Below are 26,443 nucleotides of genomic sequence, written 5' to 3' on the forward strand. Positions count from 1 at the left end.
AACCGTACCGAAGTGTTCTTAGAACGGTTTGGCACGATAGTGGAAAAGCAGCTTATGTGTGCGAATGAGTGTGGATGGGTTTCCCAGTGATGGGTTGCGGCTGGAATGGCATCCAATGCATAAAACAAATGCTGGATAAGTTGGCGGTTCATTCCGCTGTGGTGACCCCAGATTAATAAAGGGACTAAAAGGAAAAGAAAATGAATGAATGACTAAAATGAATAATTTCACATAAATGATGAATTGTTTGCAGTAATAAAGTAGAGGTAATAGCATGGTTAAAACATTTTAATTTAATTTAAAACATTTGATATTTACTCACAAATGAGAAGTTGCTGATCAGTCAAAATATGATTTAAGAAAAAAAAAAACGCCATGTCTGTTTTATAAAACAATTATTATTATTGCCCAAACACACCTGGAATAAACTGTATTGATGTTTCCCAGTACTGGGTTGCAGCTGGAAGCATATCCGCTGTGTAAAACATATGCTGGATAAGTTGGCGATTCATTCTGCTGTGGCAACCCCGGATGAGTAAAGGGACAAAACCGAAGGAACATGAATGAATAACAACAGCAACTATGTGTTCACAGGGAACTATGGTAAAACAGCAGAGGTGGTAGTGAAGTCCAGCAAGAGCGGCAGTCAGGAGAATCTGGCTGAGGACAGACAACCACTGCTGGAGTCAGATGATGAACTGGAGAGAGATGAACTTGTGAACCCTCGAGACCAGTCCATCACAGCACCCAGAAGACCTCAACCCACTGAATATGACAGGTCACATGATCATCTCAGGCTCGACTGCTAATCATTTCATGCAGTGCTGTAAACAATTCTTTCTATCATTCAGATCTTTTAGTTGCATTCCCCTTTTTCGAGAGAAACCGTGCATCTTTGTGTGGAGCTACTTTGAGGACCACACTTTCAGATTCCACAACAGCAACTGGTTGTCCAAGATGGCCGAACGACTGGCAAGTCCTATTTAGCAGATATTACACTCTTCTCGTTTATGAATACAACATTTTAATATTCAGTCCCTCCAGAATTTTGTGTCTTGTGATTGCAGATTTAAATGCAAAGTTTACTCTTGTGTATTGTTCAAATTTATTACCCTTTCCAACATAGGCTCATTCTGAAAACGTAGCCCCATATACATTTCTGAAGATTGCAAATGATGTAGCAAGAAGTATGTGTGGCTGCATTTCTTCTTTCAATCAAATGCTACGGGATGGTATGACGCCGTTCCTTTTCGCACTTACCAGCTGACCGCTTATCTTGGTATAGACTGCTTTCACGGTGTTACTAGTTTGTCCAGTAGCTTGCATGTATGTCGGCAAACTTGAAACGCAGAGAGGAGTTAATCACGACAACGGTGTTTGAGTCTGGCAAAGAATGGTTCCAGAAAGCAAGTAAGACAAAAACCGAAACCAAAAAATAAATAAGTAAATAAAAGGTTGAGAATGAGGTAAAATATGAAAACGTGGTAAAAAAACAGGCAAGGGTTTTTCTTTTTCTGGATTGCTTTTTAAAACTGTCGGTTGGGTTTAGGGAAGTAGATGGATGGGTCAATCAGTGCTTTTGAAAATACTTTAGGTTGGGCTCAGAGTAGGAGGAGGGTGACTCAGTCTATTAGTCGGTTGACAGCGGCCGCTGGTGGATTTTTATGTAAACAGCAAGTGCAAATGGCACTCACGAGAGAAATTTGAGATCTGAAAAAGCATACTCAGCGGCCTCTGGTGGATTCACGAATACAAAAACTGCTAAAAATGTACCTCCTCAGATGTATTTGCAGCTCTCCAGAAATGTATATAGCGGTGCGTTTTCAAAATGAGCCTGGGTTGACCTTTTGATTATGTTTGTGTCTGTTTTACCCCATTGACTTCCATTATAATGACATTTTTTGATTGGCAAGCCTGAAGGGGTAAAGGTGCCAACTGATGATCATCAGTAAAAATTGAAAATTGTAGCTCTTCTCAACAGGGAAAACCTGTTAAATAGTGTCATGGCTTTGCAATCCAAAAATGTCGTTATAATGGAAGTCAATGGGGTCAAAACAACCAGGAAAATAACAATATGGTTAATTTGCCCAGGGTTTATTGTTTAGTTTTTGAAAAATTCCAAAGCATTTCCCCAAAATAAATGTCTGATTTGTCACCAAAAATTATTTCATTTGCTGAAATGCAGAGAAAGTTGTGGCCAAATTAAGACTCAATAGCCCCAGCGTGGATGAAAACATCCTGACAGCACACAAGAGCTTATCAAATTCCACCAAATATTTGCTTTCACTTTGACATTTTTGGTCACACTTTGTTTTAATGTACCATTCACGCTATGTGCAATGGCCAAATACATGAATTTTATGTGCATGACCACAAACGGTAACCAATTATAAAAATCCAAAATCAAACAAAAAAGGCTCAGGGTTAGCTTAAATAATGCGTCGATGCTCTTTGGGTAAGGGATTCATCATAATAAACAACAAAGGTCAGTCCAAGGCACTCTAAACAGAACAGAACAGCCCAACACAGAAACAGTGTCTTCCCTCAGGCAATCCATCTCATAAACACTTGATGATAGTAATTGTGGAACCAACATTACTACTTGCTATACACTTTTTACAGACATATACACCTTTTTAACAACACACTTTACATGCCAGTTTGCACATAACAGTTGCACATATAACGTTGTATACAGTAATATACTTGTACATACGCTCGTCAATTTGTATATTTGCATTTACTACTTACTTCTATTTTTAAAATATATTTATTATCTGTTTTTTTGACCTGTTTCTGTAATTCTGTTGCAATGAAGCTCTGTCACCAAAACAAATTCCTCGTATGTGTGAACACATCAGGCAATAAAGCTTTGTAATTCTGATTCTGATTCTAAAAATGTTGAAGAATATTAAAAAGCCTTTATTGATTTGGCTATTTCTTAAAATTGCCTTCAAGTGTGTGCTAAAACGCGTTGCCTTGGACTGACTTTTGCTGGTAATCAATTATATAAATTTTTTTTATTTATATTTTAATTAAAGTTCAGATTGAAATATCTCTAACTTCTCGATTTGCATTGTCTATTATTAGTTTGAAAAATTGGTGACAGTTTATTTTGTATATTTTTATTTTACATTAAAACAGCTTACAGTATATCATATATGATACAGCAGGCTTCATACGCTTAGGAAAGAAACACAGCCAGGCCAGGTTCTCCCCACTCACAGGCTGTTTCTCAATTCCAAGAACGCAGAGAACGGACTTGCGTTCTTGTCAAGACCAGTATCGGGAGACCACAAGAACAGAGAATGTGTCCTGTGAGAAATAGGATGCTGCATTCTTCCTGAAGGTCACATGACCTTTACGCAATTTTTAAAATGAAAATTATTTACACATTACAGCATTCATACAACATTTTTTTCGTTTTTTCCTGTTTCACAATATATACTATGCATAAAGACTTTACAAATATACGTTTCACAACATAAATAAAACAGATTTTAATATGAATTTCAGCAAATAAACACCCTTAATGTGTTCCTTTTTTAAGATTTTCATGATAATGTTCTGTTTAATTTAGGGAAACTCCTGAGATAAATGAGTTATATCTCTGAATTTTAATAATAAACCCATATAAAATGCTGGGCTTTTTCCCCCTTCAGTCGCAATGACCTCATGGGACCTCTAGTGCGAGTTCAGTGCTCAAGTCTGCATCCAAGCATCCTCGATATCAAGAACACATCCAGGAAGTTTCACTCGTTCTCTGTTCTTGTGGTCTTGAGTATTGGAACTGAACTCTGGCAGTTGATGATGATGTTACAGGAGAACACCAGGACGCAAGATCACTGAAGAACGCATATTGAGAAACAGCCACAATAACCTCAATCACCCTGATCACAGTCACCTGTCTACTAATCAGTCACGCACCTGCACGCCAATAAAACCCCTCACTGTCCTTTACTCAGTGTCCGGCCTCATCGCATAAGGCTTCACGGTTATACTTACCTGTTCTGTTCCTTGTGGTCTCCAGTGTCTGAGTCTCTCCTTCTCCTAGTGTGTTTCCCTTCTGGTCTCTTCTGGTTGTGTGTTTCTCTATATTCTACTCATTCCTGATCTTTACTTGTTCATATCATTCCTTTTAATATCTAAAATAAACTGTTGTTCTTACTCACAGCTGTGTCATCCCCCTTATGTGACATTTTCTCTATTTGTTTCTCTCAGTTTCCTAAAGATAAAATACAGTGCCCACTGTTTTGCAAATTTGACAATATTGTGTATATATTTCACAGCAAACATCATGGGTCAAGTAATGCCTCAGACATGGGTCAAGTGTTGCCTCATTTTTTGAGTAAAACTGCCTCAATCATTTAGGCTTCGAAAGTCAGAAAAATGTCCCTCAAAACCCTGGAGGAGCTGTATATAATACTTGCAATCACATCCATTTCATTTTTATTCTTGGAGTTCTCCAAGATTAATCTCTGCCCTACTTTCTTCAAGGAATATGGCATTGATGAAGTGGAGATGCTGTTGAAAAGATCGAAAATAAAGGCTAAAGAGCGTCTGGTGGATGTTGTTCTGGAGTTCTTTTCCTCTTGCAAGTAGGACACATTTGCATGATTTTTGTGTTGTGCGGCTGTTTCTTCCATTATGGATAACACAAAGCCTGTTCTCAATGGTCCTCAGGCAGTACAGCAGCAACTTAGAAAGGAAGAGGAATCCACGCCAAAACAACCTGGATAAATGCCGCGTGGGGCTCATCAAGAGGAACATTGTGAGTGGCTGGATTGATTTTGGTATAATAGAAGTACACCAGTGATGCTGTGGTTTAAGTGGGACAAACAGAGTATATTGGGAATGTCATACAAAAGGTTTGGCATGATATATTATTTAATCACTATATTATTGGTAAATTTGTTAATTTCATATTGTTATTTTCTATGCAAGAATTATGTAAGTAGTCATTTATTTGTGGGAAGGCATAGCTGACTTTTCAGCATCAATACTTCAGGCTTCAGTGTAACATGATCCTTCAGAAATCACTCTGATATCCAGATTCGATGCTCAGAAAATGTTTATGATTCTTAATGCGGAAAATAGTTGTACTGCTTCATATATTTGTAAAAGCACTTCATTCAAATTCATTCAAATGAGACTTTCTTTTAAATTACATTAATATTTGGTAACACTTAGGTTAATAAGGTTGAATTAGTTCATGCATTTACAAACAATGAACAATACAATTATTACCGTATTTGTTCATCTTTGTTAACATTAGTCAATGGTAATAAAGTCGTTCATGTTAACTCACAATGCATTATCTAACGTTAACAAGCATGAATAAATTTTTTATAATGCATTAATAAATTTTTTCAGTACAAGTATTGTTTATTATTAGTTCATTTTAGTAAATACATTAACCAGTGAAACTTTATTGTAAAATATGATCTAATATTTTTATTTGACAAGGATGCATTAAAATCACCATAATGAATGAATGATTGAGTTAATGTATTTTCAGTTGTGCTCGAAAGTTTGCACACCCTTCAGAGAATTTGTTAAAATGTGAATAGTTTTAACAAAATAAGAGAGATCATACAAAATGCACATTCTTTTTCATTTAGCACTGTTCAGAGTAACATATTGTATTGTACAGGTTTACATAAAGTTCATCACACAAATATTTAGTTGAAATTATTAAAATAACCCCCTGCAAAAGTTTACATACCCCTGATTTTCAATACAGTGTGTGTTGTCCTGATGATCTACAAGTGCTTTTTCAGCGTTGTGATGGCTGTTCATGAGTCTCTTGTTTGTTCTGAACAGTTAAACTGACTGCTGTTCTTCAGAAAAATCCTTCTTCTGCAGATTCTTCTGCGTTCTGGCATTTTGAATCTGAAGATCAAGTTTAGCACTTAATTTGTGTTTCAGGATGAATCCAAGTATTTTCTGTTCCGAGGGGCAGTACTAAATTATAAAAAGAAAGAATATTATTCTTATTTTATCCCCAACCTCCCGCTTCTGGAGCATCAGTGAGGGTTTAAACCTTTTAAACAGTAGTGTTTGAGTCCCTCAATCATCCTCTGAGCGAAAAGATGAAAACTGAAGAGTCTGCAGAACATGGAGGATTTTTTCTGAAGAATGGCAGTTAGTTAACTGTTCAGAACAAACAAGAGACTCGTAAACAACCATCACAAAGCAGAAAAAGCACTTGTAAATCACACACAGTATTAAAAATTAAGGGTATGTAAACTTTTGCAGGGGGGTTATTTTAATAATTTCAACTAAATATTTGTCTAGTTAACTATATGTAAACCTATTTTATGTACAATATCTATCTATCTATTACTATATTACCTACCTATATACTATATATATATATATATATATATATATATATATATATATATATACTATATATATATATATATATATATATATATATATATATATATATATATATATATATATATATATATATATATATATAACATATTCATTAAAGATTCCTTATAATGACCACACTTTCCACATAAATATGTAATCAATGTAATTCAATGTAATAATAGCATTAATAATAGTTGTGCACCAATAATCAAAACATTAAATGTGCATATGCTTTCTGAAAAATCATTAGACACAGGGGTTATTGCTGCTAAAAAAACATCTTTTACAGGAATAAATTAAATAATTACATATTTCTTTTTATATTTATTTATTTTATTATTATTATTTTTAAATAATTTCCCAGTATTTTTTTTTCTGTAGGTTTGTGATAAAAATCTGAAACCTCACATTTTTTTCCCCTGACAGGTTTTGCTGGCCAAGCAGACACTAAGAGTGAGAAAACGAGTCACCAGAAATACAGTTAAAGACCGACTAGCAGATCTTAGAAATATCACCAAGAGACTCCGCTTTCTGGCTATTGAGGTAATTCCATCAGTTTTAATATAAACACACTCTACATAAGTCTATATTTGAGCAGCAGATCTGTATGTGAATGTCTGTGTTGTGATGTGTCAGCCTCAGAGCACTCTGCCTGATGTGTTCCTGTGGATGTTGAGTGGAGGGAGACGTGTGGCCTACGCCAGGATTCCTGCACCCTCTGTCCTCTTCTCTCTGGTGGAGGAGGAGAAAGGAAAAGACTGCGGAAAAATCACTGCTGTGTACATGAAGGTGAAGCATTATATCACACAGTCTTCCTTTCTTTGAAGCAGTTTATTTGCTGTTTTCTAAAATAAAACTCACTGGTAAAAGAGGCCAACCTGAAGTGTTTTTGTTGATCTGATCATAAATAGACATGCTAATTATAGATATAAACAGGCTCTGAAAGTTGAGCTTTTCCACTTTTGACAAAAAAAAAAAAAAACGCATGCAATGTTAAAACAAGTCAAATACTCATAAGATCAGATTGTTTTTATTTTAGTGTTGACACTCATATTCCTTAACAATACAGGACAAGATATTGAAGCACATTGATTATAAGGGATTAAATCTTTGGCTTTGTAAGCTGGGTTTTAAAGGGGAAAAATATAAAGAGCAAAAGTTTTAACACAGACTAGAAACATTTTTAGTTTTGTAGCTATTAGAGCAGAAGCAAAACATTATCTCCTTTCATGAATGCTACATTTTAACAGTTATTCAGTGTCTATAGAAATACTAGAATAATAAATATTATGCTACCATAATAAAATCTCTATATATCACTAAAATGATGTCTCTAAAATATTTATATACTGTATATATTAGGGATGGGAAGATTCATCGATATGTATCGATACGCGGTCATGCGCGTGCACGATGCGAGTGCATCGGTTGAGCAGCAGAGGACGAATGAAATTTTGGAAGCAAATCGAGATGCATCGGTTTTTGCGAGATGCATCGATTTTTCCGAGATACAGCTTATATTTTTAATATAGAATGTATTTTTTATTTATTAACAAGTGTTGTCAACCTGTTTTTGGCGCATAATTTAATCGACCTACATAAAGTAAGCCTTAGCAACGGATTTGCGGATGTGTACACTCACACTACAACTCAGTGTATCAGGTGTGCGGATGAAGCTAGTGGAGCGCCCTCAGAAAGCGCGAGAAGCAAAACAAACATTTTATTCCTCACTGAGTTTTAAATCTAAAGTATGGCAAGCAACATTATGGATTTAAGGATGGACGACATGACAGGACAGATGCAATTTGCAAAATGTGCCGCTCATCTGTAAAATACGCGGGCAGTACAACTAATCTGAAATCTCACTTGAAGCGGCGCCACGGTGTTGTTGTGAAAGCATATTCCAGTGTTCATACATCCCCGGCTTTCGCACTGCTTCAACCAGCTCCAAAAGTGGTGAGAAAAGCATTGCAAGTTTTTTTTCCGTGCGCAACAGTTTTGTGCGCTCTACGCCAATAACGAATGCTATTGCATTGTTCATCTGCAAAGATATTCAGCCTAGTGTCACGGAGAACGAAGGTTTTAAACATCTCCTCCTCTTAATTTTTCTTTAATTATAATAATTATATTAATAATAATAATAATATTAATAATAATGATGATAAAAATAATGGGTGTCACGGTGGCACAGTGGGTAGTTTGACCACCTCACAGCAAGAAGATTGCTGGTTTGTTATATTTTTATTAGCCTGTTGTTTACAGTGATAGTGATGTTTCAAAGCAGCATAACACTGCTAGTTCACAACCTTAAGTTTTGAATATTCAGTGGCAAAATATCTTTGTAAAACTTGTTTTCATAGTTGAAAAGTTAAATCACAATTCTTGTTGTGCAATGGTAAACCTTTATGTTGAAAGAGTGCAAATATATATATATATATATATATATATATATATATATATATATATATATATATATATATATATATATATATATATATATATTTAATATATATTGCACTTATACATTCTGTTTATCTTGAAAATACTTAAATAATATGTGCTATATGTTCTAAAATGGCCCTCTACTGTAAACTGACACTCTGGCTCTGAGAGAAGAGCCAGTTTGTAAAAAAAGTCTTGGTTTTGCTTGGTTAATAAATAATCAAACTCATTCAATGGCACAGCATCCTCTTTCACATCATCTCATAAACTTGATCTAATAAGTTAGTGCTGAAATATCGCATCGTATCGTGATATGGGTGTGAATCGTATCGTGTTGCATCGCAATATGTCACAAATGTATCGCTAATATATCGGATCGTATTCTTTGTATCGAGATGCGTATCGGATCGGCATTATAGCTTAGATGCCCAACCCTAGTATATATGTAAGGATACATTTATAGAAATAAATTGATATTTAACTACAAAAGAGATTCTTGCAATTTAGTTTTCTTTTATACTCTTCCTACAGCAATTTTTACCAAATATTTTAAAGCAGCTCTTAAATTGGTGCATTTCTTGATTTTTTTATTGCACACATAAAATGATGAATGTTATACTATACAAAACATATGTTGTATATTCAGATTTTCCACGTGATGAAAATGTATGTATGAGAGAAGAGATGTTGTTGCAAGAGGCATGGAATGTTATTTGGAATAAATATTAGAATTGGACTTGAATTATATAGATATTAAAAAAATATATTTACACTGATAATTTGTGATAAGCACTATTCTATAAAAAAAGAAATAAAATAATTAAGTTATAATTATTATATAAAAAAAATAATATTATAATGTTGTATTTATTAATAATATATACTATAGTGCTTTAGTATTTATTAATAATATATTATATATTAATAATTAATACTAATAATACATAATTAAATAATAAATCATAATAAAATAATAAAAAACAGTTTAATATTGCATGAGTGATTCTTTTTTTTTAATTTTTAAACTCTCAAAAATATATATTGTTTTAATTTGTGTTTCTTTTCATTCTATAGACCCCTGGAGGGCCAGTGGGGGAAATCTTCGCCAAGCTAGAAGTCTATATGTGGCTGGGTATCACAAAGTATGCCAAAAACTGTGTCACCAGTCTTCCAGCAGAGTTTAGACCCATTTACGAAGATGCGACATCTGGTGCATCAATTCCCCGTAACATGCCTCCCACCAAATTAGCAGTGGAAGGTACTTCATCCAATACAAACACACTTCTCCATAATTTACCTCAGGCAGCTTCGAAAAACCAATATATTTTTACTAGGATGACATTTGAATTCATTTGCCCGAAAATTACAGTCCTGCTCTCTGTCTTTTCATCCAGACAGTCGTTACTTCCAGTTACGTGCTCACATTTATCAGGCGCGGGGCATCATTGCAGCTGATGACAATGGACTGTCAGACCCCTTCGCCAAGGTTGTGTTCAGCACTCAATGTCAAGTCACACGGGTGAGTTTTACACACACACACACACACACACACACACACACACACACACACACACAAACACACACAAACACACACAAACACACATATACAGTTAAAGTCCAAATGATTAGCCCCCCTGTTAATTTTTTTTTTTTAATATTTCCCACATCATGTTTAACAGAGAAAGGATTATACTCGTTTCTTTTATTCCTGTCAACGTAAAGCACTAATTACCATTGTGTGTAAAAATGTGTTATATAAATTAACTTGCCTTGCCCTAATTAAGTACTTTAAGCTGAATACTATTGTTACGATTTATAAAGTTGTCTAGGGGGAGAAAACATAACATTTAGAATACTATATTATTACTAAAGGAAATGGATGGAAATAAACAAGGACACACAATATAACACTGAAATTGTTTGTTCCTCTATAAGGAAAAATTATAAAGCCAACAAAGGAGAGGCATGTATGAGCTTTGTACAGTGGATTTGAAAATAAATAAAAGCAATCATAGAAATATAATCAAACCAAAAGTTACAGGGGGGAAAGGAACTAGAGTGGTGCCAAAGCAAAGAACTAAACAAAACCAACAGCCACATAAATTAGAACTCAACATCCCCTCTAAACTTATTAATAAAAATAAAAATGTGAAAAAGAAACTGAAATGGACGCCAATAAAGTACACTTCCAGAAACAATAAACAAAATTTAAAAAGCTGCGCTGACCCACTTACATAATGTTTCTGAACAATTCAAATAACTACGGGCAAAGTGTATGTTGCGTGACTTGTTAACCTATGCCTTTTTCCCCAAAAAGGAATGAGAAACTTATACCATATTAAATTTTAGTTGCTTAGACTTATTAAGAGACACGAAACAAATACAGAAACAGAAACAAACGTACACAGCACTGAACAAACAAGGCCTGCTGGTCAAATTTAAAGTCAGTGGACAGAAGCCTGATTGGTCAACGAGGAAATGTCCTAATGAGGAGTGGCTGGCTCGGGATCCAATCAGAAGATACCTTTGAAGGAAAAAATTGCGAAACAAATGGTAGATAGGGTGAGACAAAGAGCAAATGATAGATAAGGAGAGAAAGAGCGACAGAGAGGGAGAAAGCGACAAAAATCCAAACTCCCACAGTCCATAAAAACTAGTATCTTGAAAAATATCTAAAATGTTATGTACTGTCATCACAACAAAAGAAATCAGTTATTAGAAATGAGTTATTAAAACTATTATGTTTAGAAATGTGTTAAAGAAAATCTTCTTTTAAAGAGAATTGTGTTCAAAAACATATAAGGGAGTTTAATAATTCAGGAGGGCTAAAAATTCTGACTTCAACTGTATATCACCTCATGTGTCCCCAATAAAAAGCACTGGATATTAAAACTAGCTCATTTTCAATTCCAAAGAGATTTATTGTCCATTCGTGACAGGTCCATTAAAGGATCTGAATGGGCAGTGAAATGAGTCTTTCAGCTTTCATTGATTGCAGTTTTGTGTCTTGAGGGACTGCTAAAAGACTTTATCGTTTGTAGGTGATGGAGGAAACTCTGTCCCCGACGTGGTGTGAGTTACTCTTCTATGATCAGGTTCTGATGGAGGGCAGTAAGGACGAATACAGGGAAGACCCTCCGGTGGTCATCATCAACATCTATGACTACAACAAACTAGTGGGTTCTGTGTGTTTACTGCTTTTAAATATGTGATTTTTTGAGATTGGCCATAGTGTGTGTGTGTGTGTGTGTGTTTATAAATGTGTGAGTATATGGGTGTTTCCCAGTACTGGGTTGCAGCTGGAAGGGCATCCGATGCATAAAACATATGCCAGAATAGTTGGCGGTTCATTCATCTGTGGTGACCCCTGATAAATAAGGGACTAAGCCAAAGGAAAATAAATGAACGAATAGTCCACCTGTGTGTTCACTATATGTAATCTGAAACTGTTGTACTTATGAATATTTACTATACGCTATAATTCATTTGCTTTATGTGTGATGTGTTTGATTGTTGCATCAGGGAAGTCCACAAGCCCTTGGTCGTGCATTTGCCAGGCCAGAGCTGAAGTTTGTGGAAGAGCCGTATAAAAAACCCCAGCTGCAGTTTTTCGAGATCACAAAAGGCAAGAGTAAAGCTGGTGAAATTCTGGCCGCTCTTGAGCTTATTGAGCTGGATTACTCAAGCTTTGGAGAGGTGGGACCTGATTTCTCTCTTTAATTATACTGCAAAAGAAGAGGATTTAGCTTAACACACTCATTAAAACATTAATTTGTCTGTTTTAGAGCAGTGTTTTAGTGTAAAAATGTCCATTGTCAATCGGCTTAACAGATATGTTTATGTGTAAAAACTACATTTTTCTTTTATACATTTTAATAAGTACAGGTTATGATAAGTAATCATACAAAAGTATATTATATTATATTATATTATTTTATATTATATTATATTATATTATATTATATTATATTATATTATATTATATTATATTATATTATATTATATTATAGTTTGAAGGATAGCTGCAAAGTATGAGGAATTGAAATGACTATTAAATAGAGTCTGTTTTCTATTGTAATATAGTGTTTTGTATTTTTATATGCATTATAGTAATACAAAAATTGAAAGTTAAAGAAACAGTATTTATTTAAAATAGAAATCTTTTGTAAGATTATAAATGTACTAAAGTTTATAACAGGGAACACATATTTTCTAAAGACCAAGAATTTTTTTTTTCTCAATAAAGTAAATTACTACAGTTAATTGATCGTAAGTAATGGACAGTAGTTGTGGTAGCAGTATGAGGTTAAGGGATTTAGAAGAATATGTTGTCCAGAAGAAAGTATTCTTTATAATTACTAATAAATAGTCAAAATGTTACAAAATATACATGTTAATAATCAAATGTATGATAAAATATATATGCAGTGGTGGAAAGAGTACTGTAAAATTACATACTCAAGTAAAAGTACCATTACTTGCCCAAAAATGTGCAAGCAGAGTAAAAGTACCTGTTGTATATTTCACTCGAGGTATGAGTAAAAGGTTACCCTTTTAAAAGTACTCAAGAGTAGTGTGTATTAGCCTGTGAAAGGTTGATGCCTTTACATGAAATTTGTGCATGTGTGTGAAAACGTAACATTCTGTAGTGCATTTAGTTCTTGTTTAAGGCCATTTGGCGATTTCAGTCATCATACAGTAAACGAACATGCATCATCTTCTCATTAGAGACATGCTGTCTAAACAGTCTCTAGGTCATTTCTCTATTTCTCTTTTTTTTTGTAAGCGCCCAGGCCTTGAGGTTGTTCGGTATGATGTGATTTTTTTCCTGTTTGTTATTTGACTGGACAGGAATCACAAGACAGATTTTTCTACTTTAGCCAATCCTCATAGACAAGAAAAAATAAACCAGTGACTGCAGGTTGATGTAAAATAGTGGAGTAAAAGTACAAATACATCAATACAAATGTACTCAATGCAAAGTAAAAGAACACATTTTTAAAACTACTTAATAATTACAATTCCTGAGAAAAAATACTCAATTACAATAATTTGAGTATGTATAATTTGTTTCTTTACACCATTGAATATATGTTGCCCAATCAGATTTGCGCAAAAATCTTTATAAGTAATTAGGCTGATCCTATGATAGCATATACAAACAGTACATATACTCCTTATATTTAAAAGAAAGGTCACAACGACTTAAAGCCAATCCTCTGCCAACCTCTCTCTCTCTATATATGTATCATAAAGTTTTAAAATATGCCTTTTAAATGTCATATTTATGTGCTCTGAATTGATCTCAGCCAGCTCTGCCAGTGGATGTTGACCCCAAGGAACCACAATACATGGAAGAAGAATGCTATTATATCATTCCTGAGGGAGTGCGACCCGTGCTGAGGAAATACAGAATAGAGGTACAACCTTGAGCAGATATAAGCTGATATCAAGTCTTTAACTTAACAACAACAACAATCTAACACTAGATCTACCAAGGTAGGCAGCCATTCTGAGAGAATAATTGCAGTCTAATAACTTTACTGAAATAAAAACCATATAACTCTAGAACCGCGACTTTTCAAACATGCGCACTGTAAAAACTATCTGTTAAATAACAGGTTCCATATTTTGTGATTCACAAGTGTTTTCTGTTTATTTCCAGTTGTTAATTGCATTATGGGTTGTTGATCTCTGCTCTGTCCAATTTTGATGTTGAAAATTCAATTCTACAGTTTAACAAAGAGACTTTTATTGACATTTTAGTCATTTGAAGAAATAATATTTAGAGAAACTATTTAGTTTGTAAAATAACAGAAAATGTACTGGCAGCTTATTACCAGGTTTTTGTAACTTAATTTACAACAACAACCCAGACATAAAATCACTTCAAACTATTAAAAATGTCAATAAAATAAATTTAAAATTGGTCAAATTATAGTTGCGCAATATAAACAGCATATTATTTCAGCGTAGGCTACTTTTTTAGATATGTTCAGAAAAGTTTTTACTGTGATTTGAAATCATATTGGTGATGTGTTGTTAATTTCATACAAAGAAATTAACAAATATTGACTTTGAATTTGTGTCTACATAGATACAACAACAGGTTATGTTGTGGACAGTAAATTAATACATTAATTTATAAACATTATATTATATTTATTATATTAAGACATTTTAAAATTATATATTATATAATAATAATAATAATATAATATAATTTATTATATAAAATTAAATTATATTAACCTGTCATAAAATATCACATCTATTTATTGAGGGACTTTTGATTCTAGTAAGGGCTCCAAATGGATGGATGTAAACGCAAACTGTTTTTATCCACCAAAATATTCTACTCCAATCCATATTTGTTGCCATTTAGACTTTCGAAAAAAACACTTTGCCTTTCTCAGTAGCTCTTACACAATGGGCTATATGCACAAGGACTTTTAATTTTAATCAGCCAGCCCCTGGGCATCCAGTTAATTGTCATGCCATACAAAATCATTGCGTTTAAGATCAGGTTTCTTTAAAAACAGTGATCTTCACTGCCTGGCTGAGATACGATATAAAGTGGGTATCAGTCCAAACAAAAAGCATTGCATTAAATTTTACCCCCCCCCCCCCCATGTCTTTAAAATATGGTAATAAATCTTACCCCAGTATTTTTAATGGCATTTCTCTGCTAGCCTGCGACTAATGATGGTGCCTACATTTAAATGGTCTTTTTACGCTTTAACAGCGAAACTACTTAAGTCTGTTTAACTGATTATATTTGAATTACATTTCAACATCAATGCTGTAAAAGGAACCTTATGAAATTAAAAATATTCACATTAAGCTCTCACTGGAGTTCATCATTGGCTGAAAACACTAGCTGTGCATATAGTCCATTTAAATATTATTAAAAAACGATCACAAAGTATTGCTAAGCTTCACTCTAAACAACACTGGAAGATTCAGATATAAGTATGACTTATTTAGTAGAATCTAGTATCACTGCTATGATTGAAAAAGTGTAAAAGATCTTGAAAGCACAACAATAAATCAATATAGTTTATTCAAATATTAGATCAATTTATCACACAAAGAGTGTTCAAAATAGCAGCACATTTTCACCTTTTCCACAAGTTTTTGACTTTTGACAGTGTTTTGAACTCAAACTCTTAAATGACAGGTGCTGTACTGGGGCCTGAGGGGCTTGAAAAGGGTCAACCTGTTTGAGGTGGAGCGTCCTCAAGTGAGGATGGAGTGTGCGGGACAGATGATCGAGTCGGAGGAAATTCAGAGTTACAAGCTGAACCCAAACTTCAGTGATGTGGTTAAACACTTTGATGTTGTAAGACTCCCTCTTTTTAAAGTATTAGACCTTATCTTAAGAGCTGTGTTCAGAACAGGCTGCTGTACAAGCTTTGATCACATCCCGTCTCAGAATTACCAAGTTAAAAGCAAAGCCGGTGAGATCATGCCTTCTCTTGAGCTTTTTCATTTGAAAGTCTGATGTCTTTTTTCAGCTTGATTGACTGTGCAATAGGTGGTTATTATTGCATGTTATTTGGTGTAATTGGCAATTGTTTACGTGAGGTTTTTCCACTTTATTTCTACAAACATTAAATTACATTTTCTTGTTTAAATGAACTAAAAATAAAACTAAAATTAATGAATTAAAAAAATCACAATATTTATTTTACAAACAAACTTTCACAAAAATGAAAACAGAAAATATAAATTAAAAACTAATACAGTTGTATTAATTAAAATACTGGACTAATACAATGACATTAAAATAAATAATAAACTATTTAATAAAAAAATAATAATATACTATTTTGTATTTATTTTATAAACTATTTTGCTGTTTTATTCTTGAAATTAAAAAGTGAAATAAGGTTAAACATAAACGCTTATTTTAATTCTGTTTAGTTTTTTTAGTTTAGTTTTGGTGTACTTTGAAGTAAAATCTGATGAATTAAAAATAACAATAAAATTAAAATAGTTTAAAAGTACAACAATTTTAACTCAAAAACAAATGTGAAAACAAAAGAGAATTTAAACTACTAATAAAACTATAACAGTTACTTAAAAATAATAAAATAATAAGTTAAACTAAGCTGTTATGATTTAGTTTAAATTAATAATAAAAAATGATATATATATGCATTTATAAAGTGTGCTTCACACAGTTGAGTAGGCTTGACAAACCACTTGTAGAAACACTCTTCCATCTCAATAAAAAAACTTACTATAGCACCTAATTCTCTAAGCACTAGCAGTTCCTTTGTACAATTAGCACTTATTGTGTGCATTGCCTCTTCTTGTTGAATTTCTGAGATTAAATTGCTTAATGCAAATGTCTCATTATAAACGGAACAATGTTAAACACAACATATTAAACATTTGACGAAAAATTGACCTGCTTACTTCAATTGCATGCACTTTGCTTGAAAACTCATGACTGGTGATGCGTCCTCAGGAGCTGCCAGAGCTTGTGTACCTTCATCCTCCTCTCACCATTTTCGTAATGGAGCAGAGGGCCTTCGGGAGGCTGGTGCTGGTGGGAACTCATGTGGTTCAAAACCTTGTGCAGTTTGGGCCCAGAGACCAGGAGGAGTGGAAAGACGAGGAGGAGGAGCCTGAGGGTATGGAAACTTCTACATATGTTTGGGGTTTACAGGTCATAATAAAAGCATCTGCTGTTCTGATATTCATGCATTAATATTTTACTTTGTAAAAAGTGCACCAGACTCTCATGTTTTATAAAACAGAATGGCACTAAGCTTCTAAAATGAGAAAAGATACTGAATGCCAAATATGGTAACGTGCTTGAAAAGGTAATAACGCTGTAGATGATTTTTTGTTTCTTGTACAGACTACTTATCGTGTTTCAGTAGACCCCATGTGTGTTCATTTTGCTTTGCCTGAAAGTTTTTTTGGACTCTCTAAATCCTAATAAATATTGACTTGTATTTTTATGATTCACAGGTAACAGTTTCAGCTAATAAATATTTAATGTTATTCTGAAGGAATAAGTCATTCAGAATAATAAGTCTTGAATGACCTTAAGATGGGTAAACTTACAGCATATTTTCATTTTTGGTTGAACTCCCAAATGAAAAAAACACTATAGTAATTTATAGGAAATACTATAGTGTTTTGAATCATAATAAACTATAGAATATTGCACTAAATTATGTATATTATAGTATAAAACACAACTTTTTCAGTGATTTGAACTTTTTATTGAGTTTTCTTATTTGCACTTATTTGTATTTTTTAAATTTGCTTAAATCACTATAGTTGTGTGACCATAGCAACTATAGAATTAGCACAACATATTAATTATAGTACTCCACTATAGTATTGTTCAGAAACAGTATAGTATTTACTATACATTACTATAGTATTATTTCATCTTTGTGAACTCATTTTGATCCAAGGAAAAATGAATATTATATAATTTATCCACCCTCAAGCCATCTTGGCTGTATATACAGTACTGTTCTTCTTTCAAACAAACACAATCAGAGATATAAAACATAATGGTAACACTTTATTTCGATAACCCATTTGAGTATTAGTAGACTGTCTGCTTAATATCTATTGATACTGCTCTTTAGTCAGTCATTTAACTGACTATAAGAAACTTTGCAAGTACATGTCAACTTACACTAACCCTAACTCTAACCCCGACCCAACAGTCTAATCATAATCTAGTGAGAATTAGATGGCATGTAGCTGCAATGTAACTTAAATTCAACAAACTGCCCATCAAAATAAAGTCTGACCTAAGTAATATTTCTTAGTATTGCTCTATTGAATAGTGTCCAATTTGTTTAAGCTACTAAAAGTTTTCATCAGTCATTAAAGCATCTGTCCATTACTAAAGTAATCCATGGAAACTCCAGTTGGTTTATTAGTGCCTTGTAAAGCAAAATGATGGCTTAAAAAAAAAGTAAAAACAGATTCAACTGCTGTAAATACATTGAAATGAGAGTTAAATGATGTTTAACACAGGAATAGAGGCGGCCAAGGTGAGATTTGATGCCTTTCTTTGGTTTGGAAGATGCTTTGGCTTTACTGTAGATTTGTATTTGTGTATATCTTAAAAGGATGTGTTTGTATGTCTACCTGACATGCTTCAACTTAAGTGAAGTCATATGTTTATGTTGACCTACATCAGCGAGAGATGAAAAATGTACATTTCACAAGTTCCCTATAAATTATCATGAGCGATTGAAGTTTTGTCTGCTCGCTTTTTGCTTGGATATGAATGCACTCTGGGTAAAAAAACAAGCTCAAAAGATCCAGGCTGTGCAGTAAACATTTAACCCCCAAGGATTACAAGTCTTCTGAAATCGTCAGCTGTGACTGTTTCTGTACTGTTTTTTCAACCAAAATAGCTATATTTTGAACTTTACTGGTTTGTTTGTTGGATTTAAGTTGTTAATAGTTAGACAACTCTTTAAAAGTGTAATTATGCTCAATCATCCACACTTTCATTTTCATCTTCATCAATTGACACCATAGCTTCTTCTGCACCTACAGTACATCACACTTCAAAACTTGTGAATGAGAAAATGGCAATTGATATAACTGACTTTTGGTGTAAATATGGATTTTTTCTATCCTACAACACTGTAGAAAAACTAAAACAATATTTATAAATATAAAAAGCATAAAAATCCTTAGAAACAATCAGAAGAATAGAACAGAATCTCTGAATAGCATTGCTTAACTTTATAGCCTTAAAAAAGCCGGAGGCTGTGCACATTTTAAATGATTACAATTAAAAAAAGGTAAAGCAATGATTTAATATTGGCGGTGTCCCCAAAGTTTAGGCAGCCAATTGGTTGCCTTGCAGCCCTATCTTGGACTCAGACAGACTTCTGAGACAGCATATATATATAAACAGAGAGATTTTTTGTGGTGAATAAGTTAATATTTGCTCACTACAAAGACTAACTTCTCACTAGAAATGTCATCAAAATTTGAAAACACTGGTCAAAAGTGTACGTTTACATACAAATTGACACCCAATTGCTGCTTTGAAATGTCATGAAATGTTTAGCTATTATAAAAAACTGAATAAACAGCTTTGTGGAAAATTTTAGATCAAATTTTGAAGGCAGCATACAGATAGATAGATGCAAATTCAATCAGAAGAATGTATCTCCTGAGACAAGAAGTTAAGCATAATTTGGATTCAGATGTCCCTTGTACACAGCCATTGATTAATATATCCCAGCTTCCTTTGTGGGCGGCACAGTGGCTCAGTGGTTAGCACCATTGCCTCTGAAGGTTGCAGGTTCGAGTCCTAGCTGGGCCAGTTGGCATTTCTGTGTGGAGTTTGTATGTGTTCTCCCCGTTTTCACATGGGTTTCCTCCGGGTGCTCCAGTTTCCCCCCACAGTCCAAAGACATGCTATAAGTGAATTGGATGAACTAAATTGGCTGTATGGTATGACTGTGTGTGGGGATGAGAGAGTGTATGGGTGTTTCCCAGTACTGGATTGCAACTGGAAGGGCATCCACTGTGTAAAACATGTGTGACGACACCTAAAAAATTAGGGACTAAGCTGAAGGAAAATGTATGAATGAATGAATATATCTTACTTTGAAAGAGTGCATAAGTGCTTCCCAGAACTAGATTGCAGCTGGAAGGGCATCCACTGTGTAAAACATATGCTAGAGTAGTTGGCGGTGACGACCCCTGAAAAATTAGGGACTAAGCTGAAGGAAAATAGATGAATGAATATTTCTTCCTTTAAAATTTTTAACATTTTCTTAGTTTTTGAGACTTATTTAAAGGGGACATCTGACCTCAAAATAAAAATAACTATTTACCATTTACTCACCATGTGTTTTAAGCCTTCAGGAGATTCTTATTTCTTTTCCGCACAAAAGAAGATATTTTGGTAACCACTAGCCACTGTCATAATCTCCACTATAAAATACTATGGAAGTTAATGGCTACTGGTTTCTAACATTCTTAAAAAATGTCTTCAACAGAAAAAAGAAACCTGAATAAGTTGAGTAAATGGCAACATTTTCATTTTATTTTCACCTATATGCAATGTGAGATGCAAGTGTGGTTTTCCCCACCCATTATATTGATTGTCAGGCACCATGTTTCTATAAAAATACTTATACACATGTCCACAGAATTTTTTTTGGAAAATAAATTTAAATATTTGTTACAACTGTGATTTTTAAAATATTTTTTGTAAGTTTAAAAACGTTTTTAAAATGTTTGTTATAAAGAAAGTAAAATCGAATCGCCATGTAATTCACAAGCGATATTATCAGTAAACGCTAATATATATATATATATATATATATATATATATATATATATATATATATATATATGTGTGTGTGTGTCTTTGTGTGAGTGTGTGTGTGAGTGTGTGTGAGTGTGTGTGTGTGTGTGTGTGTGTGTGTGTGTATACAGTAAACAGCATTTGTGAGACTCAGAAAGGCTGACACAATCTCAGGGCAATTCGTAATTTTTTTATTTAGTGGCGAATTCGTATGATCTAATTTGTACAATTTAGTACGATTTGCTCATCACCTAATGACGGTTGGGGTTAGGGGTGGGGTTAGGTGCCACGCCTCCTTTTTAAAATCGTACATTTTCGTATGACTGAACTGTTTAGTATTTATAGGCTAACTTTAGCCACTAAACTGACAAAACGTAAAATACTTATGCTTCCTCGTGAGATCAGGCTGGAAAGGCTTGAATAAACTCTACCACAAAAACATGAAATAAACTTACTTGGTATTTTTGACTAATGAGCTGCATTTCAGCTTCATCTGAGTCCGTCACTGTGCTGTTTATCTGACTTAAGCCAACTTTTAACTGCGCACGACATTTGGACACGACTGTCGAAATACACCCCCTTGTGGAATTCGCACAGAATTTTCAGTGTTGTCGTGCACCATGGGAGTGAAGCTGATTCTCATGGTCTCCGAAATAATTTGCCATGGTTGAATGAATTAATGAATGAATCAATACTAGAAACTCAAATATTATTAGAATAATATAATAATAAACTCAACTGTTATTATACTAGAAGTTCAAATATTTCAACGTATCCACAGCTCAAATCGGATCTGAAATTTCCGCATACGGAGATGATCAAAACTCCATGCAGCTCCCGGACTGCTCTCCATTGGAAATTTATGACTTCCGGTCTGTCGCTTGTTGTTTGCAGTCGAAAGGCAGCTTTAGCGCATGATGAGAAGCAGTGATGCATGAGGGAGCGCTAGGCTGGGAGAAACAGTTAATTTTCATTTAAAGCCACAGTATACAAAAACAGCTACAGTATACTCAGACATCAAAATGGGCTTTACAGACACATCTTGGCGACACTAAAGGCTTATCTTACATCTTGTAAAAGGGAAAAGGTTACTTTTAACACCTATGTACATGTTAGTTATGGTGAAACTCAGGCAACATTCACTTCTAGGGTGAGCCAGTTATGGGATAATTTTCATTTTTAGGTGAACTGTCCCTTTTAATGTCAGTCTTAGAAACATTGCAACTACCTTGTCTGTTTTTTAAAACAAAACAACTCCTAAACATTCACTCTCAACTTTAGAGAAAAAGCCTCCTAAGAAGTCCACTCCATTAACCACTGTGATCAACATGGATTTGGGAGGCCTTCCTCTGAAGCACACCAAAATTCCCATCAACCCTCTCAACTTAGTCACGGTAAGCTTCTCCTTATTTTTCAGTTCACTAAAATGACCATGTGTGCAGAACGGTTTTAAAAAAAGCTACCGTCTTCCAGCACTTTTCAGAGATTTTACTAACCTTTTTATTCACCACCACAGCTGCCGTGTGGTCTTGGAGTATCTAGTCTGGGTGCGATGACGTTAGTTGGCTGCTTTTTAATGTTTGAAATAGCTCCTAATGAGTACTCAGCGCACATGTTTTAACCATCCACAGTCTGCAGTTATTAAATGTGAAGCCCTTTGCACCCATTAACCTGTTGATTACAGTGTGAACGTGCGCAGTGTGTTCCTGTAGCAGTTTGAGCTCCTGCTGTTCGATCACTCTGATTAATTGGGCAGCCCCTGCATAGCCAAGACTCCTGCTGACATCCAAATGGGACGCGTTCAATCATAAGTGTGTGCGTTTGGCTGTTAAAAATCTGTGTTTGCGTGCAGGCTTGTTTGCAAATAAAAGGGACCTATTATGCAAAAATCACTTTTAAGGAGGTTAAACACAGTTTTGTGGTAGCAGTTTGTGAGTATAAACAGCTTCTAATGGTAAATAATTATACATTTTATTTTTTATAATTGCACTTTATAAAAACACCCTGCAGAATCACTTTGATTGACATTCTCCCTTTGTACGTGTCATCAGAGGGGGAAAGCCCCGCCCATCAGTGACTCTCTCGATAGCATAGGGCGTTAATCTTGTTTTTGAATCTGCTACTATGCTGACATGTAGGCATATCTAGCTCCGCCCACTTTTAAAAAAAGGGCTGGGAGCACAATCTCATTTAAATTATAAAGTGACAGTCACTAAAATGGCTTAATTTGGATCAAAGCCTAAAAGGGATTGATTTAGAGTTATAAAACGTTATTTGGGTCTTTTTTTAAGCTGAACCTGCAAATACACACTTATGAACGGTTGAAATTGACATCAGAGTGAGTGAATGTTGGTATTTTAATGTACAGTGTTTCGTTTTTTTCAGTCTCCAATTAAAAAGGTGATCAAAAAGGAGGAGGAGTTAGAGGAGGAGCCACCTGAAAAGGAGGAGCTTGATTGGTGGTCGAAATATTATGCGTCTCTGGCTGAACTCGAAAAACAGGTGAACACTTACATTAAAGGATATGTAATACTGATTTGGGTACTAATTGTTAATTGAAGTTGTAATTATAATATTGTATAATTAAGATTATTAAAAAAAGTTTCACAATTTCAGTTATTCAACATTTTATGCTTAATGAATTACTTTGTAATTAATTGTGAAATCTACTAACAACTTCTAAGGGGATTTTTTTTAGTGTGCATTACTGTTTTACTTAATTGAAGATTTTGCAAATACAGTTTTAATACTTAGACAATAAATTCAAAATTATGAGAATGAATTTGCAGTATTACAAGAATAAAGTTGTAAAAATATGAGATAAACTGTGAAATTGTGAGAATTAAGTTATTTAAATGCTTATTTAGAGTTAGAAAATTAGTATATTAGTAATTTTGAGTTCTCAAAATATGATTTTATATGATTTAATTACAATTTATTTAAATTATTATTTGTTTATTAATATTTTTTTAAACATAGCACTAAGATTGCGTTATATATTCCTCAACATAAAAGTCTTGTTTCCCTTTCTTCTTTAGGAAGAGAAAGAGGATGACTTGGAAGATGGACAGGATGGAGGTATTATACATGTTAGCAGGATTAAATTGTGATCACTACAACAAATTCAGCCAAAATGGAAAAAATTGAGGCTTCAAAACTTGTTTAAACAATTTAGCTATGCTTAAAATAATCATCAAGCTCATTACAAAACAAAACAGCAAAATTAAAAAAGCAAAACCCATTTACTCTCCTGTGAGTGTGTGTAGATCATAGGTCTCAAACTCGATTCCTAGAGGGCTGCAGCTCTGCACAGTTTTGCTCCAACCAAGCGGCAACCTCCCACTCTCCCTCGTGAAACAAATATTCTGCTAGCCCTGGCTCCATAATAGAGCACATTTCTATTGACCCCCCTGTTAAAATGGCCAACTTTACAGCAGAAAAAAAGGTGTTTACAGCCTGGTACAAAGAAAGATTTTGTTTCATATAGCTTCATGAGAACTGTGAGAGGGGTTTTATTTAACTCATCCGTTTCCTTTATAATAAGTTATATTAAGCCTGCATATTGAAGGGCGTGGCCACTTGAGTGACAGCTAGGTACCACTGCTTATCATCTCAGCTGATTCCAGCTGATTAGCCGCTGAACTCGGCAAATACTGTATTTTTGTATTTTTGTTTCGTTTTATGTAGCTTTACACAGTCAGTTGCTTTTTGGAGTTATTTCTTACAATTATCAGATAATATGGCATGCTGTGTGCACTTAATTGTGCTCACAAACCATTTACATGGCCTCCATTTCCCAGGTGAGTAAGATTATACACTTATACCATCTCTATAAATGTATTTGTTTTATTTTATATAATTTATAATTTACTTTAGACTTGTAATGCACTCCAGAATCTGACAGATGGATTAGCTGTAGGCTCTAGAACTGTCATCTGAAATGTTGTCATACAGTGTTATGCCTGGATTTCATTATTAGCCTTGCATTTACTGACACAGACTACATTTGAAGCACTTTGAAGCAATTTGCGTTTTCCTCCTGTAGAAAAATGTCATAAGAGCATCGCTTAGTGGTTCAGTGAAATACAAAAGTGTTTTTAAAAGTCTTAACACTTAATTGATATATTATACAACCAAGCACATGTGGTCAGAACACAAACGAGTCGCAGATAATAAAGTATTAAGCAATTCTCCCTAAGAAAAGCCTGTCTAAACAAAATGCTAGCAGGCGTCTGTAACTCCTCTCATGCTCAGCCTCTTTGTTCTTATTTGGTATCCCTCGGTTGGTGCGATGAAGCGAACTGAAATGGCAACGCTTGGCCACGCCTACTGGTAGCTTCTTTTGCGTTCTTCAGAAACCTATGGGTGATGTCACGGATACTACGTCCATATCTTTTACAGTCTATGGCTCCAACCCTAATCAAACACAGCTGATCCAATTAATCAAGGTGTTCAAGACTGCTAGAGACTATTAAGCAGGTGTAAGTCTGAGGTGGTTGGAGCTAAACAATGCAGCTGTGGCCCTCCAGGAATTGAGTTTGACATCATTGGTGTAGATAAAGATAAGCATAAAGATAAAGATGAACTGAAACACAAAACAAAATTGCTTTAGAAATGACAAATTTAGCCAAATTAACACTGCTATATTTTTATAAGTCACCACTCTGCTGTCTTCTGCAGACCTCTTTGTAGTTGAATTGAACCTTTGCTTAATTAACAAACTTAACAATTATTGAATTGAAATTAATCAACACCAAGTTGTCTTTACATAAATAATGGCACTATATCGAAACGATAGGTGTTGTAGAAAGTGCTATATTAATTAAGAAGACTTGACTCAATGTATTAGTTAGCATGAGTTTAATGTCTCAGATGGAGCGCCGCTGACCATGTCTGCACTGGAGACAGAGGATGATGAAGGTGTGACTGAAGTAGATTCTCCTGCTCCAAAAAGGAAGAACATTTGCACCTTACAGGTTTGAAAATGTTCTATAAACTGCTACTTTTCAATTAATATGTGTTTACAGCGCTTCAACTCTTAAAGCATATTCCAGAATTCATTTCTGATGCTTTTTGTGCAATTTTAATTGCGTTCCTTCAGCTTTACAAGTTTGAACTGGAAAACGACTTCAGTCAGTTCATGGACTGGTTGCACATATTTCCTGTCTACAAAGGCAAATCTAGTCTGGAAGATGAAGAGGAAGATGAAAGTTCGAGATATATGGGTAAATATAAGGTAAGATGCGCGAGCTCACATGCCTTAGATCAACAGTGTGACAGCGTGCATGAAGGAAG

The 26,443-nt window shown here is 34.3% G+C and overlaps 1 protein-coding gene across 1 annotated transcript in view; it reads left to right on the top strand.

Annotated features, from left to right (window-relative positions):
- The window catches only part of fer1l4 (fer-1 like family member 4), a 70,122-nt gene that overhangs the window by 25,956 nt on the left and 17,723 nt on the right, over window positions 1–26,443 (top strand). Inside the window, exons 18-35 of the mRNA XM_073916769.1 lie at window positions 595–778; window positions 852–972; window positions 4,498–4,598; window positions 4,684–4,771; window positions 6,811–6,927; window positions 7,021–7,173; window positions 9,901–10,084; window positions 10,221–10,345; window positions 11,868–12,002; window positions 12,349–12,522; window positions 14,136–14,246; window positions 16,007–16,168; window positions 17,303–17,468; window positions 22,430–22,542; window positions 23,534–23,650; window positions 24,187–24,226; window positions 26,021–26,124; window positions 26,250–26,384. Coding sequence (XP_073772870.1) covers window positions 595–778; window positions 852–972; window positions 4,498–4,598; window positions 4,684–4,771; window positions 6,811–6,927; window positions 7,021–7,173; window positions 9,901–10,084; window positions 10,221–10,345; window positions 11,868–12,002; window positions 12,349–12,522; window positions 14,136–14,246; window positions 16,007–16,168; window positions 17,303–17,468; window positions 22,430–22,542; window positions 23,534–23,650; window positions 24,187–24,226; window positions 26,021–26,124; window positions 26,250–26,384 — 2,330 coding nt within the window. The remainder of the gene's footprint in view (window positions 1–594; window positions 779–851; window positions 973–4,497; window positions 4,599–4,683; window positions 4,772–6,810; window positions 6,928–7,020; window positions 7,174–9,900; window positions 10,085–10,220; window positions 10,346–11,867; window positions 12,003–12,348; window positions 12,523–14,135; window positions 14,247–16,006; window positions 16,169–17,302; window positions 17,469–22,429; window positions 22,543–23,533; window positions 23,651–24,186; window positions 24,227–26,020; window positions 26,125–26,249; window positions 26,385–26,443) is intronic.

This window comes from Danio rerio, chromosome 11 (assembly GCF_049306965.1).
Source record: "Danio rerio strain Tuebingen ecotype United States chromosome 11, GRCz12tu, whole genome shotgun sequence".
NCBI lineage: Eukaryota > Metazoa > Chordata > Actinopteri > Cypriniformes > Danionidae > Danio > Danio rerio.